The following is a 14,135-nucleotide window of genomic DNA, read 5'->3' as shown; positions in this document are numbered from 1 at the left end:
AAACTTGATAACTTGCTTGGACTCACTTTAAAATTGTCAAACCACTGCAACCAAGACACTGGCAACAATTCCTCCAGATGGTTGCTTTTAACAACATCACTCTCATTTACTTTTCACTCTTAAATTAGTTCTGCAGCTAAGCACTGCTCACCTGGCAGATAAAGATCAAAATGCCATTTTGAAATGGCAGAATTTGTGAATTTATGCATTGTGTGTCGAGTGTTTATCCACCCAGCTCCTTCCTATGTCTTTCCAGTCGGAGTTTTTAGTTACTGTCAAGACAGCTGCAATAACAAGTTTTTATTATTACTACTCTGACCAGGATTAATGTTCTGGAAAAAAGAATTCAAACAGAACTCTAAGTATTTGTAACAGCCCCTTAAAATTCAACTAACTTCTCTGGAAAACACCACACCAAAATTCAGATACAGTAACAAACTTTAGGCCACTAGATTTTGCATTGTGCTGAGATTATTAATTAGAAAAAACTTACTCATTCTTTCATGCAGCAAAAATGCCTGTACACTGCAATGTCTTCCCAAAGTATGTTTTTATCTTCCACAATGAGCAGAAAAGCATCATACTACAGTATCCCTTCCTTCCATTTTCCTGTGCCCAAAAATCAGTCTATTTTGCCTCCTTTCCACTAACTGGGGAAATCCCCCAGAGTAAAGCAAGCAGGAAATGTTTGTATCAGTATCTCTAAAGTGAAGTGCATGCAGCCTTGTGGATTCACAAGACAATCCACTGGAGAGCAGGATGAAAAATACATATAAATATTTTAATTTATTAATAAATTATTAACGGCTTTAATTATTTAAGTTAATAAAGGAATATACTTTAAGTAGTCTTTATCTTTATCTCATCCTTTGTAAAATTTCTATTGTACATATTTTATAGCTTGCATATTAAAGCAAGAACAAATATATGGGGGGCTGCATGCTCAAAAAAAAAAAAAAAAAAAAAAAAAAAAAAACAAACAAAAAAAACCTTTACTGAGCCATAACATTTGGGGATCACTGGTTTATGACTTCAGCACCAGGAAACTGAAGCAACATTTCCTCCTTTGCTAGAAGGAGGTAAAAAAACTGGTGGGAAGAACTGCATGCAGGGGACAGTTCTCAAGTGGGCTGCATTTTTCAATTATTCAGCTGCAAGTTTAATGCAGCGAATGATTTTCCAGAAAGAGTTAAGTGCTTCAGCTCACACTACACCTAGTAGCTGAACAACCCTTGAAATTCCCACAGGATCCTGACTGGTGTCTGGAGGCTGCCAAAGGCCATCCAAAATCTTATTCCAGATGATTTAGGTTCAGGTCCATTGCTCTTCCAAGAGATTTAAAATTCTAAATACAAAAAATTTACGGTTTCAGCAATAACTTGTGCCACTGCATCACTTGGCCAGTTTTCTAATGCAGACGTAGAAAGTCAGCCTATTTTTATATAAATTCTTTTAAACATTCACCAGCTAAACATCTTTGCTAGTCAGTTGACACACTTTTTGTTGTTGTATAAAAACACCTACTGAAATACTCCATGTCTGTAATACCCACAGACAAGTATCAAGTGGGTGAAACACTGAAGTTACTAAAACTCTGGGGAAATTTTATTTAGGGAGTATGCTCTATTAAGAAATAGTGAAGGAAAGAAAACCAAGTTGTCAAGACTCACTCTTTAAAAATCAGGTTATCCTGACTAATGGCTTCTTTCTACCATTTCTGTTCAGTGAGAAAGACATCAAGCACTTAATTCATTTTGAGAAAAATTCTTTTACTTCACCTGAAAGGTTTCCAAGCAGCTCAGAGCATTGATTGCAGCTTTGAAATTTTCAGTATAGCATCCTCTAAAAATTGGAGTTCAGACATTTCTTACAAATAGCTAAGGAAGTTCTTTACACATTTTTCTCACATACTTTGATGTCAAACAATGAATGCTATGAAACAGAAAACAACCAATTTGTTTTTCCAGTCACACATCACAGCCCTGGCTGTTCCTTTTCCTCTATGGAAGACTTCCACCCTCTTGTTAGCCTTAATTATGGCACCACACACTGTGCAACAGGAGAAGCAAAGAACACAAACACCACAAAAGAGCTTCAGATGCCTGTCTTGCCTTTCCATCCCATCTACCTTTCCCTCCTGCCTTTGCATTTCACACTCGGATGAGCTTCACCAGATCAACCATCCCTTTACACATGAATATCACTGTTACATAACCCTCCTCTCATCTGCTCCTAGGTAAGACTCTAACCCTACAGCCCTCCGCATGTGGCAGCCTTCAGAACACTGCCCTCATCACAAAGATTCCCAGGAGAGTACAGCTTCAACAGGAAATCTGCTTTCGTTTTCATCTTCAGGGAATGCTCACTCTTCAAGTGTAATGATGCCTTTTTTTACCCGTCTTTTCCAAATATTTTCTGGGTTTGACCACAAATACACACATAAGCCAGCTTAATTTAGTTTACTGATATTCTTCTGAATATATTATTTTCATTGTCATTAATGATCTACTAAAAGAGCAGCCAAAGGATTTCTGTCCCCATCATTTTTCAAGAGACAACTGAACTTGGGTGATACTGCAACACTGTGTGCAGCCACTATCGGTGAGAAAGAACACTGCTTGCCTGCAACAAAAACAACTTACAATTTACTGTTTAGGTGCCATATGTTACTGCTTTTTAAATATCTTACCTGTCCTTGCCACCAGGTGGGTCCAGCCACTCCAAACTGCTCCAATCTTTTCATGTGAGAAACACTGAGTGTCAATCTTCTTGGGCTCAGTGAGAAAGACGTCTCTGCTCACCAGCTGCCCGTGTTTGTTGCTGCCCCAGACATACAGGTGTCCTTCATCTACAACAGACAGAGAAGTAAAATCTGTTTAAAGGGATATAGATCTAATACCACTAGATTCAGGCTCTGTCTCAGTTCAGTGATGCTGAAGAAAGAACATTTCATTCAGTTTGTGTTCTCACTGTATGCTTTTTTCCTACCATTCTTTACCATTATAACTGGGATATCAGAAATATTAGCAAGGGCCTTAACAACACAGTTTATTTTCTGAGGGCAACACAGACTCCCTGAAGCAACAAGAGCTTTCAGGTCTAACTGCCTAAATGTTTATAGCAAAGACTAATTTTTATTAAAAAACTAACTACAGCAGTCAACTTTTCAGAGTAAAAGAAAAAGCATCTTGGAGACATTCACTGAGCAGTCCCTCTCTGTCCACCCTGTCCTTGCAGGCCAGCTATTATTTCCACTCCAAAGCTTTAATTACATCCAGTAAATAACTTTCTGGACTGAAGCAAATAATTCAAAGCCTGGCTGACTGCTTCTGCTCTGCTTTACAGTCTCCCAGCCTCTCTACAAGAACTAGACTCCCAGCTCTGCTCATACCAATTCTGCCTCCTTCAGCTTGAGCAAATTCAGTAAATCCCCCAAAGCAGGGACAGTCCAGTGCTCATTGACTCACCTTGCACAGTCACTTCCTAAAGGAATTGGACATGCAGCTATGAACACACTATTAAAGCAGGCATCACCTTCACGAGGCAAAATTAAAATATCATCATGCCAGACAATGCTTAAGAGACTTCTGTAAATACCCCCATGTTTTCTCCACCCTTTTTCTAGAGCAAGCATTTCTTCAAATGCACACTCCAGGATTCCAACCACAAGGATAAACCTTTCTACAGAAACACCCACAGTACTTTATATCAATGCAAGCTGGAGTTGCTCACAGCCTAACAACCAGTGGACACTGACACAGTGACTGCTCAGAGGAGTCCTTCTGCAGACATGACACATCATTAGTTTCACCTTTTCAGGACAAAACCATTCCTCCCAAGTCCTGGGCCTCCAGTAAAAAAAAAAAAAAAAAAATCCACAAAAAACACCTAAAGAGAACATGAGCTGTCAGGCCGCCCTGAAGTCTTTGCCAGCCTGCACAAGCTGGAAGCGTAAGAAATAGATCTTGCACACATGATCTTGAACATTATTGTGGGCCCAGAAAGACTGGAAGCCACAAGTTCCAATGTGGAATTGTCTGGAGCACACATTTGCAACACTCAAGGCATCAGGATGTCTCAGGTCAGCACTGAACTCATTACAACCACCATGGGAGAAGTACACCTTTCAGAGGGAAAATAAAAAATAAAGCAGAACTTAGGCTACAGTATATTTAATAATCTCAGTTCGGTAAGAGCAACAGAAGGAGTAAGCCAGGAGAATTCCACTACACTACTGCTGGTGAAAAATAGGAAGGAATGAGAGTGGGGCGAGAAGTATTGACAGTTATCTGCAGGACCTCCCCTGTTCCTCTTTAAAACAACACAATTGAAATGAAAAGGAAAAAAGTCAAGCAATTGTTTTGTTCAAATATTTGAATTATCCACTAAAATTGATAAAATCCTTCCCAGCATGAAGTACACACACCTTATCAAGAGAAAAAAAAAAAAAAAAAAAAAAAAAAAAAAAAAAAAAAAAAAAAAAGAGGTGACAGAAACACAACAAAGAAAACCACTGTGGCCATTCATGTTCCACAATCCTGGGAAAATTCACATGCTCAGCCCTCATCTCATTTCTTGAGTAGGTTTGAACAAAAACTTAAGACACTGAGACTTAGCAGCATATTCCCACCCCCAGAGGGTTCAGGCCAGTTTGGAGTTTGGATACCAGCAGACTCTACCATCCTTTTCTCCAAGAACCCTCATTCATATTTATAATGACCCACATCCACAGCTGTGCCCCAAACCTGCCTGGCTGCAGGTATTTGATATCCCATCAGCAGGTGACTCATGGAACAGAGGCAGAGAAAACTGCACCACAGTGCAAGGCATTCCTAGAAAAAAAAGACCCATTTAAATATTACTCCCTACAGTAGTATCTTAATTATATCAAGCATATTTAAAATGCAAAATATTTTAAGTAATAACTATCTTGCAGGATGAAGGGCAGCAACAGCATCACATTATAAAAGTCTCTGGCACTTACTTTGTCAATTTTGGTCTCCCTGCTGCCAAATAGACCACTCTCTTACATAAAAAGCAAAAGCATGAAAGAATAATCTGCTCACTGTCTAAATAGAGAGTGCCAATTATCTGAAGTAGATTTTATTTGTTCTTACAGTTTGTCTTCACTAATCTTGCATACACTCTGCATCTCTGAATTCAAAACAATTTACATCTTGGAACATGTCCCCATACAACTAAATCTCTATAGATCTGCATAAGCAAATACTCCAGTCCTCCTTTAATGATGACAGAGGTACCAGATGGCTGCAGATTTGCTAAGAACTTGTTCCTGTGAAGTTTGGCAAAGACTTGTCTTCATAAGGTTCAATATATTTTACACACTTCAAAACTGTAAGATTACAGCATGAAAGCTATTCTGTTTCCCCTTCTCACAATCTGTCAAAACAAAAAGAAATCTTTATTAGACATTCATTACTGGATACTCAGTACTCCAGCATGGGAGCACTGCCTAAGGATCAAAGAACAAATGGCAGATATTCTGGAAGTGCCTAACCAATTAAAGCAACTCCCTACTCTTCAAATAAGCTTTGTACTCTTACACCACAGATCAGCACACTGTCACAGTGGAGCCTGAGGCACCTCAGACAGCTCCAGGCCTTCTCACACCCTGCACTGCCCCACACAGAGGCATTAGCTCACACTGCTGTGGCTACCCTGCTTCTGCTGCCTTTCCTGGCAAAACCACCCAGCACACCTTCTCTCTATGGGCAAAGGGTTGCACTGGTTCCAGCAGTAACTAGTTATCCAAGAGGGCATCCTGCTGCAGCTGCAGAGACCTACAAATCTTTTCACAGTTTCTAGTCATTAAGAGCCCAGACCCTGAATTACATAAAGGCTAAGGTCACACCTGATCCTAAGAAAAACACACAAAATTTAGAGAAATCAAAACATGAATCCAGCTCTTAAAACAAAAGGAAGTTCCCAAAGTGCAAAGCTATTACAAAACAATTACCAGCACTAACTAGGCCAAGTCAAATTTCACCAGTTTTACCAAAACTGACAACATTTCAAAAGCAGAGAAATGTTTGAAGGGTGAGATGAGGACTTTCACCTCTGTACCTGAGGCCTACCTGTGAGGGACACCGAATGATAGGAGCCTGCAGCAACTGTCTTCACCTTTACATCTTCCAGGCCTAGAAAAAATGTGGTCACATAAAATTCCTGCAGCAGGTATCAATTCACACACAAACATGCATACAAGTGTAACAGGATGGTGATGAATTTTATAAGAAAAGGCTCTGCCTTTGGGGCCCAGGACTCTCATTTTCCCCACAGATCATGATTTTCTATGATCATTCTTATACTTTAGGTACTCCACAACATGTTTACAATACCATGTGGCCTTATAAAAAGGAAGATACATACCATTCCAAATTATATTTCTGCTCTATCCACCCATACAAAGGAAGCAGATTCCTGGATTACCTGCAACTTCACAGGGCTCCTTTGCTGTCAAGAACAGAGGGAGGGCTTTTCCTTGGCTTGCACGCTTTGCCCGAGATGCCATCCCAGTTCCCCACTGCAGCACCAAACCGCTGTCTTTTCAGAGAACACACAAACAAAAGAGGTTAAAACACATCAACCACGAACAAAAATCACTTCACACATTAATGAACAGTCATTAACGCATCATATTAAAATTCAAGCCATTTTCACAATTCAAATTACACTTTAAAAGACCTTTACGCCAAAAAACATTCAGAAAACCCTGGTGAAGTCAACAAGCAACAAAGAGCTGTAGTCTCAGTATATAGGTAATAAAACTAAGAAGGTGGGAAGCTGTTGGAGGCTCAGTAACAGAAATCCTGTGGTTGCTGTACCTCAGGAATGGATACAAAGGTCTTGTAGTTTCTCTTCCCTTTCCCTCTCCTGATGTCAATTTGTTTGTGCAGTGCAGCACAGGGAATCTCAATTCCCACTATTCATACAAGCACCAGAGATCTCACTGCTCTTCCAAGCATCTCCTCTGCACCTTCAGCTCCACTACCTGGAATCCATACTGAAGTTCATGCAAAACTAAACCAAAGACAAGAGCAGGTATAGTTTGTTCTTCCTCAGTTTTAAAACAACCATGCCAAAAGGAAAGGTTTGATTTCTATTGTTACACTATGAACAAACTCAAGAGTCTCTAGTAACAGAAGCAGAAATATTTTGTTTCATTCTTGTGACCAGGTGTCAATTTCAATTGCATTATTTTAAAAGCCACTATTTATATGCAGTTCCATTTTGAAGCACCTTATACAAACTTAAATTACTTTGCATACCATAATGAGTTCAAATCCTAAGATACTTTGATTGATCAGAAACCCTTTTTCCTGAAAAAAACCTACTTTTATGTTTTGTTTCACATTAATAAGAAGGAAATAAGTATGTTTTCCATCCATCAGAAGATTAACTTGTTAATGAACCATCATGCTGAATTCTTACAAAATTTTTTTCCTAGAATGGTTTCTCATTCTAGAATGTTTAGTATTCATGTTACTTTGTCCCAAAATCTTACAGTCCATTACTTTAAGGTGTATTTTCCCCGTGATACTTAAAATAAATAGCAGACTATATAAATTTCATCTTCTTTTCTTCACTCTCCTCCTCCAAGCCATTAAAATCCCATTTCATTTGTTACTGAAAAGATATTAAAATTCTGACATATTTACCTGTAGCAGCAAGGGCATGTCTCAGTCCAGCAGCAACATTCACCACCTTCTCTTTGAGAGACTAAGCAAATAAAAGAAAAATATAATTTAGTAGCTTTTTACATTTAGTGTCTCTAGAAACAAAACAGATCAAACAGAAGTGGAACACTACGAAAATAGTGCTCACAATTCCAGCCTGCATGCCCCAATGCATATCAACATTTTGTATCACAAAGTAAGTAAATTTTCACCAACAAAAGTTAGTGGGAACATCTTCAAGAAATAAAAATAAATCAGCAAAAGCAACTGGATGCACAGCATTGTGGCAATAAATAAAAAAGCCACAGTCAAAGCATTCACATGAAAGAAGAAATGTTGGTGAGACAAATATGTTTATTTCTTAATTTTAACTCAGTGTTCCTCAAGAATCACACCAAAACCTCCACAGTAAATACTGGTGATAGGTAGTACTATGTTGCATTAAGCTGCCAAATTACTGATGGAATTTTGTTTTCCACTGGAGAAAAACTTGAAAATTTCCCTCCACAGCAACAGATGTCAGGAATCACGTGGAATTTTCTCTCTTCTGTTACCTCCCATGCCATCCTGTTTTGCTCTTACAGGGTTTTGCAAACCCTCTTGATATTTCCTTGATGGAAAAGCAGCAGGTGTATTTAAAAGAGGTGGGGTCAAGCCCAAGAATTTAAGGGATACCAACCAAAAGAGCAAATATTTGGCATGAACAGTTTTTTTTGGTGAGGGATGAGAGAGAGTCACATCAGCATTGTCAATACTACCAAATTTTAAGGCACCACACTGCAAGGGATGCTCTCGGGAAACATCAAGGGCATAGAAACATCAAGTGAACTAACTCCACTCACTAGAGGTCACCTAAGGGATCAGCTGCCCTCCTTCTCCTACATTAAAAAAACAACAAAGGAATATCTGGCATGAGCCATGATGCCAAATAACTTCTTGTCTGAGAAGTGAAAGAGTCAATTTTCTGTTAGAAGTTGGAAGCTTCTTAATACAGAAAAAAAAAGCAGCCTTAGACTTTCAATTCACCTTTGGGCCTTTGCTTTGTAAGCTTACAAAATCTGCTGTAGCAGATAAGACACTATAAAAAATTAGTTAAAGAGTCTGGCTTAAAGCCCATTGAGGTCAGATGACCTCAGTAAGCTGCTGGAAGCAATATAAAGCACAACACCTTCTAAATCTTTACCTCAATCTTTTGTGGAATCAAGCACGGGCCTGAAATTTGAGGAAGTCCCAGTTGTCCAAAAGAGTTTGACCCACAGGACAGCACTAGGCCAGATCCTGTAAAAAAATGAAGTGTTAGAGCAGGATCAGTAAACCCATGAGCAATAGCACTGCAACATTATAACAAGCACAATAACATAGCCAAGTAGCTCAAGAAATTACCTAACACATCCCATTACAAAGCCCCTGAGGCTGAGGGCTTCTAGTCTTACACACCATGTCTAGGAAAGGTCTCAAGTTCACTGGGACACAAGGAACAGAGAGTGATTTAGCTTGCAAGGCAAGTAGCTTAAAACCTGAGTGCCAGCACATAGAATCATAGAACAGTGTGAGTTGGGAGGGACCTAAAGATCATCCAGTTCCAACCCCCTGCCATGGCCAGGGACATCTTGCTCAGAGCCCCATCCAGCCTGGCCTTGAACACTGCCAGGGATAGGACATCCACAGCTTCTCTGGCAACCTGTGCCAGTGCCTCACCACCCTCTCCCAGGAAAGAGATTCTTCCTAATAACTAATCTAAACCCATCCTTTTTCAGTATAAAGCCTTCGCCCTTTGTTCTATCACTACAAGCCCTTGTAAAAGGTTCTTCTGCAGCTTTCCTGTGGCTCCTTTAAGGTTCTGAAAGGTTGCTATAAAGTCAGTCCTATCACAGATGTCCCAGGGCAGGTGCAGCCTTTAGTTCATGATGGGGCTGTGCTGCTTTGTGACCACAATGCACCATACAACACAAGGCAGCATAATTACAGGGTGGGTAGTTCCTTTGCTAAATCTACGTCTGATGTGCAAAATACAGAAAACCATGGCCTCAGTTATGCCATTTTTAATCAAAGTAGATAGTACCTTACTATTCACTCTGCTCCACTGATGTCAGAGTGATTTCTCATGTGGATGGGATTATTCAAGTAAGGTACTACTAAGATTGATCATGGATGTCATGACTGGGTACCTGGTAATGAGCTGCAAACAAGTTCTGAATCCAATACTCTTAAAGAATTTTTGAATGTGACCATCAGTAGCATCTGCTATAAAGTGAAAACCATCTTTCAAATATGCCATGTTTCAGAGAATGGCTAAATCCTGAATTCACTGCTAAACCAAATTCCATATAAGGTTAAGAGAATTTGTCCAGGGTTAGGACGTTCTCCAAGCTGAATAGCTCCAGCTTTCTCAGCCTTTCCTCACAGAGGTGCTCTATCCCTCTGATCATCTTGGTGGCCTCCTCTGGACTCACCCCAATATCTTCTCCATGTCCTTCCTGTGCTGTGACCCCAGAGCTGGGTGCAGGGTTCCAGGTGGGTCTCACCAGAGCAGAGCAGAGGGGCAGAATCCCCTCCCTGCCCTGCTGCCCACGGGGCTCTGGGTGCAGCCCAGGACACGTTTGGCTCTCTGGGCTGGGAGTGCCCATGGCTGGGGCATGTCCAACCTCTCACCCACAACATCCCCAAGTCCCTCCCGGGCAAGGTTGCTCTGATCTGCTGTTCACCCCCAGCCTGTGCTGGTACTGGGGATTGCCCTGATCCAGTGCAGCACCAGCACTTGGTCTTGTTAAACCTCATGAGGCTCGCATGGGCCAGCATCTAAAGCTTGTCCAGGTCCCTCACATCACACAAGCAACAGCACTGTGGAACTTTCAATGTGCTCTCTACATCAAGGTATTTCTTTAGCCTTAGGGAGAAAGATTTACCTACTAATATGATTGTAAAATCCCAGCCACATGCAACTTGTTTCACACAGAAGCCAGACAGGGCAGTGCACAAAGCAAAATGCAGCACATCCTCTGTGTGATTCAATCCCAGCTGCCCATCTTTGTTGTGGCCACATACAAAGAGCTGTCCTGTACCTGGAAGAAAAAACAAAACAAAACAAAACAAAACAAAACAAAACAAATCGCGTTCTGCTTCACAGACTAAAAAAAGAAATCTATATCTGTGAGATGCTGTGACAACAAGGACAGTGATTACATGTCACTTTAGGCACTACAATCAAGTAAAAATTAAGAGAAACAGTTGTTTCTGATGCATCAAAAATATCTCTGAATAACTACAGCTGTGGAGAGCTGGGTCTGTCAAGGGGGACAATCCATATGGTGAGACAGGAACCTCTCTAAGATGCTTTTTTTATCATGTTCACATCTGTCTGTATTCCTACTTTAGCATAATCAGCTGTGGCACATAGCAGAACCTTTCAAGAGCTAGATGTTATCTCCTGCTCCCTACCTTAACATTTCTTAAGATTGAGTAACTTTGATTCCTCCCTCCCACCTCCCCATCCTCAATACAAAAAATCTGGTTTCTTTGTATGAAAGAAACAGCTGAAGAAAAACTCCTCACACAGCCACGAAGTAACCACACAATATATAAGCAACAGGAATTTCCCCAATTTCCCCAAATACTGAGTTAACTGTAAAGAGAGGAGGCTGGTCTGGAACTAAGGATTGTACTAAGATTGTGCAGTCACAGAGAGGTGGCAGCACTGAACCAACAGGGAAACACACACACAAAAAAAAAATTATTAAAAACCAAACACCCCGTGCAAGAGCCGTATTTTTACCAGTGATAACTGCAGAATGTCCCCCTCCTCCAGCAATGCTTACAATGTCTTGACATTTGCAGGAAACATCTTTCAGGGCCTGAGGAACCAGCACATCCTCCTTATGACCAAGACCAAGCTGTCCGTAGCTGTTTGCACCCTTCAAATGCACACAGAAAAATAACACTTTTTTTTTTTTTTTTTTGAAAGTTAACAAAAGCAGCACACATATGCTCCCAAGGACAAAAAAGTATATTTGGGATATGCCACGGGTTAACCTGCTCCTAAAAATCCCCTGATATGTCACAAAGAAGTCCCAGGATTACAGACCAGGACTGTCCTAACTTTGCTGTCACTAAGGGAGTCTGTGCAGCCCCAGCATTTCAAAAAGCATATTGGAACACAACCTGTTAAAACTTCAACTGCAGACTCACAGCTGATAAGGAGGAAAATCTTTCTATCAAGATGATTACCACACGTTTAATTTCAATGCCAATGACTCCCACCCATCACTAAGGTCTTATTCATGCTTTCTGGCAGGCTATCTCCAAAATGAGAGCAGAAAGACATAAGAAAGACTGGTACCTAAACAAGTAAATCAGAAACATTTACACCTCATTAACTAAGCCTTTTAAAGAGGTCCAAATGAAAATACACCAATTATAGGCAGTATAAATGTAGAGGTACAAAACTATAGCTACTAAACACACCATGGAAAGCAGCAATTGCCAACATGGTAACAAGTCAGGGAATTTCTTAGTCAATTTCACAACCTTCATTCACGGAAAGGGGACACCACAACCTTCCCCATCCCACAGTGCAGTAACAGCAACACTCCACACCCAGCTGGTGATTCCCCAGGAAATACTTTCCCTACCTCACCTGTACACCCACCTGCTCTCACTCCGCCCTCCACCTAGCCCGAAAGACGCTGGAGAACGCTAAAAAAGGGCCGCATTCCACAATAAAGATTACATTTTGTAGCTAGAGAAACACCGCACTCCAGCCGGGCTCCCCGGGCCCAGCGCGGAGCCCACAGGGGTGAGGGAGGTGCCGGCGCTGGAGCCGCACGGACACACCGAGCTGTTTCTCTCACAGCCGCTGCTGTGGGCACGCACTTCACAGCCTGGGACAGGCGCAAGAGATGTGCCACAACCTCCCGGTTTAGCCTATAAATCGCTATGAGTTTTCAAGCCTTCAAAAAAAAGCCAGGCGAGCGGCGATGAGGCAGGAGGCGAGGGGCGCAGAGCCACAGGCGGGTGTCCCGGCCCCAGCACCGCCCCAGCCGCCCTGCCCGCACCACCACGGGCCCGGGGAGCAAACGGGGCTGGGCAGCGGGAGGGACGCCCCTTCCCCGGCTCCCAGACCTGCTGTGCCCCCCGTGACACCGCGGCGTTGTTTCCCTGTGGCGGGCACAGCGCGGCCCCGCTCTCCGGGCCGCAGCGTCCCAGGAGGGCGAGCAGGGCCCCGCCGCCCTCCCGCCCGCCGGGCAGAGGAGATGCCGGCCCGCCGGGCCGTGCCGAGGGCTCACTCACCCAGGAGAACAGCCGGGGCTCCATGGGATGGGCCGGCGGCTCCCGGCGCTTCCCGCCGCCCGCGGGCCGGGCAGGAAGGGGCGGGCGCGGGGCGGGATCGGGGCGGGAAACGGGAACCCCGAGCCGGCCCCTCGTGTTTGCCGGGAAATGTCAGAGGTTTTTGTCCACAAAAGGCGACAGAGGAGTCCTGCAGCTTTATCCGAATACAGGGACACTCCAGCGGTGCACAGGCCTGTGGGATTTTCCCTCTCCGGGTGTCAGAGGGGGCAGTCCCTTTTATCCCAATTCCCGGCCGCGTGTTGCCTATTGGCTGATGTAGCGGGAAGGTGCCGCCTTCCCGAACCGCCCACCACACATTCCCCTCTTCAATTTAATGTTTTACCCCAAATACACCTCAGGATGTGTATTCACTTTTCTATTTCAGGAGCCAAACTGTCTGGGCTCTGCAACAAACCCGCTGCCCAAAGTCAGTGGAGACACTGGACCCATTTCAAAGGCCTCCACACCCACAGCTTCACCCATCAAATTGTTGGTAAGACATGAGCTTCCCTCTCCTGTTTATTGCTACGGCTTTGGTGGTTCTGATAATTACCAGCAACTCCTTTATTTCGTTGACATTTAAGCTTCCAGGGTGGTTTAAAGTACTGAAATTATCACCGTTTTGCAGAGGGTTTGGATGGGTGAATCCAAACGCACACACGCTGTTATTGCCGTGGAAATGCATCTTCTCGGCATTACTTCTAGCAGTTTGCTTTTTCTTATGCTACACAAATGCAAATAAAGATACAACTGCTGTTTTTACAAAGTCTTTGAAAGTAGGTGCTAATTTAACAAGTTTAATAATTCCTACTTGAAATGTGTACATAGTTCAGACAAGGCTTGAAGTAACACAGACCTATGTATATTTCAACGACATCATAAATCCAGTGTTGTTAAAACTATAGCTGAATATTATCACAGAAGCAGACAAAACAGATCCTCCCTTACTATTCACTTAGAAGAAGGTTTTTTTCTTTTGAAAGACAAAGTTCCTAAATTCTATTTTTAAATGAAGTGTAATGTAAGCATAAATATTGTAGACCGTAATTCTACATCTGAAATGCTCTTTTAAAGCAAAGTTATAGTGGGTTAATAGCCACAGAAGAAACGATC

General features: G+C 42.2%; 1 protein-coding gene across 1 annotated transcript in view; it reads right to left on the bottom strand.

The window, feature by feature from the left end:
• SERGEF (secretion regulating guanine nucleotide exchange factor) overlaps nt 1-13,055 on the bottom strand; it is a 139,331-nt gene extending 126,276 nt beyond the window's left edge. The window contains 8 exon segments of the mRNA XM_083863639.1: nt 2,690-2,848; nt 6,096-6,158; nt 6,451-6,564; nt 7,680-7,740; nt 8,881-8,975; nt 10,604-10,759; nt 11,470-11,608; nt 12,984-13,055. Of these exon segments, the coding sequence (XP_083719765.1) occupies nt 2,690-2,848; nt 6,096-6,158; nt 6,451-6,564; nt 7,680-7,740; nt 8,881-8,975; nt 10,604-10,759; nt 11,470-11,608; nt 12,984-13,007 (811 nt within the window). The 5' untranslated portion in view covers nt 13,008-13,055.
• Between the last annotated feature and the right edge of the window lie 1,080 nt (nt 13,056-14,135).

Source organism: Zosterops lateralis (genome assembly GCF_965231275.1).
Source record: "Zosterops lateralis genome assembly, chromosome: 6".
Taxonomy (NCBI): domain Eukaryota; kingdom Metazoa; phylum Chordata; class Aves; order Passeriformes; family Zosteropidae; genus Zosterops; species Zosterops lateralis.
The sequence above is the reverse complement of the archived record's forward strand: the minus strand, read 5'-3'. Positions and strand labels throughout refer to the sequence as shown.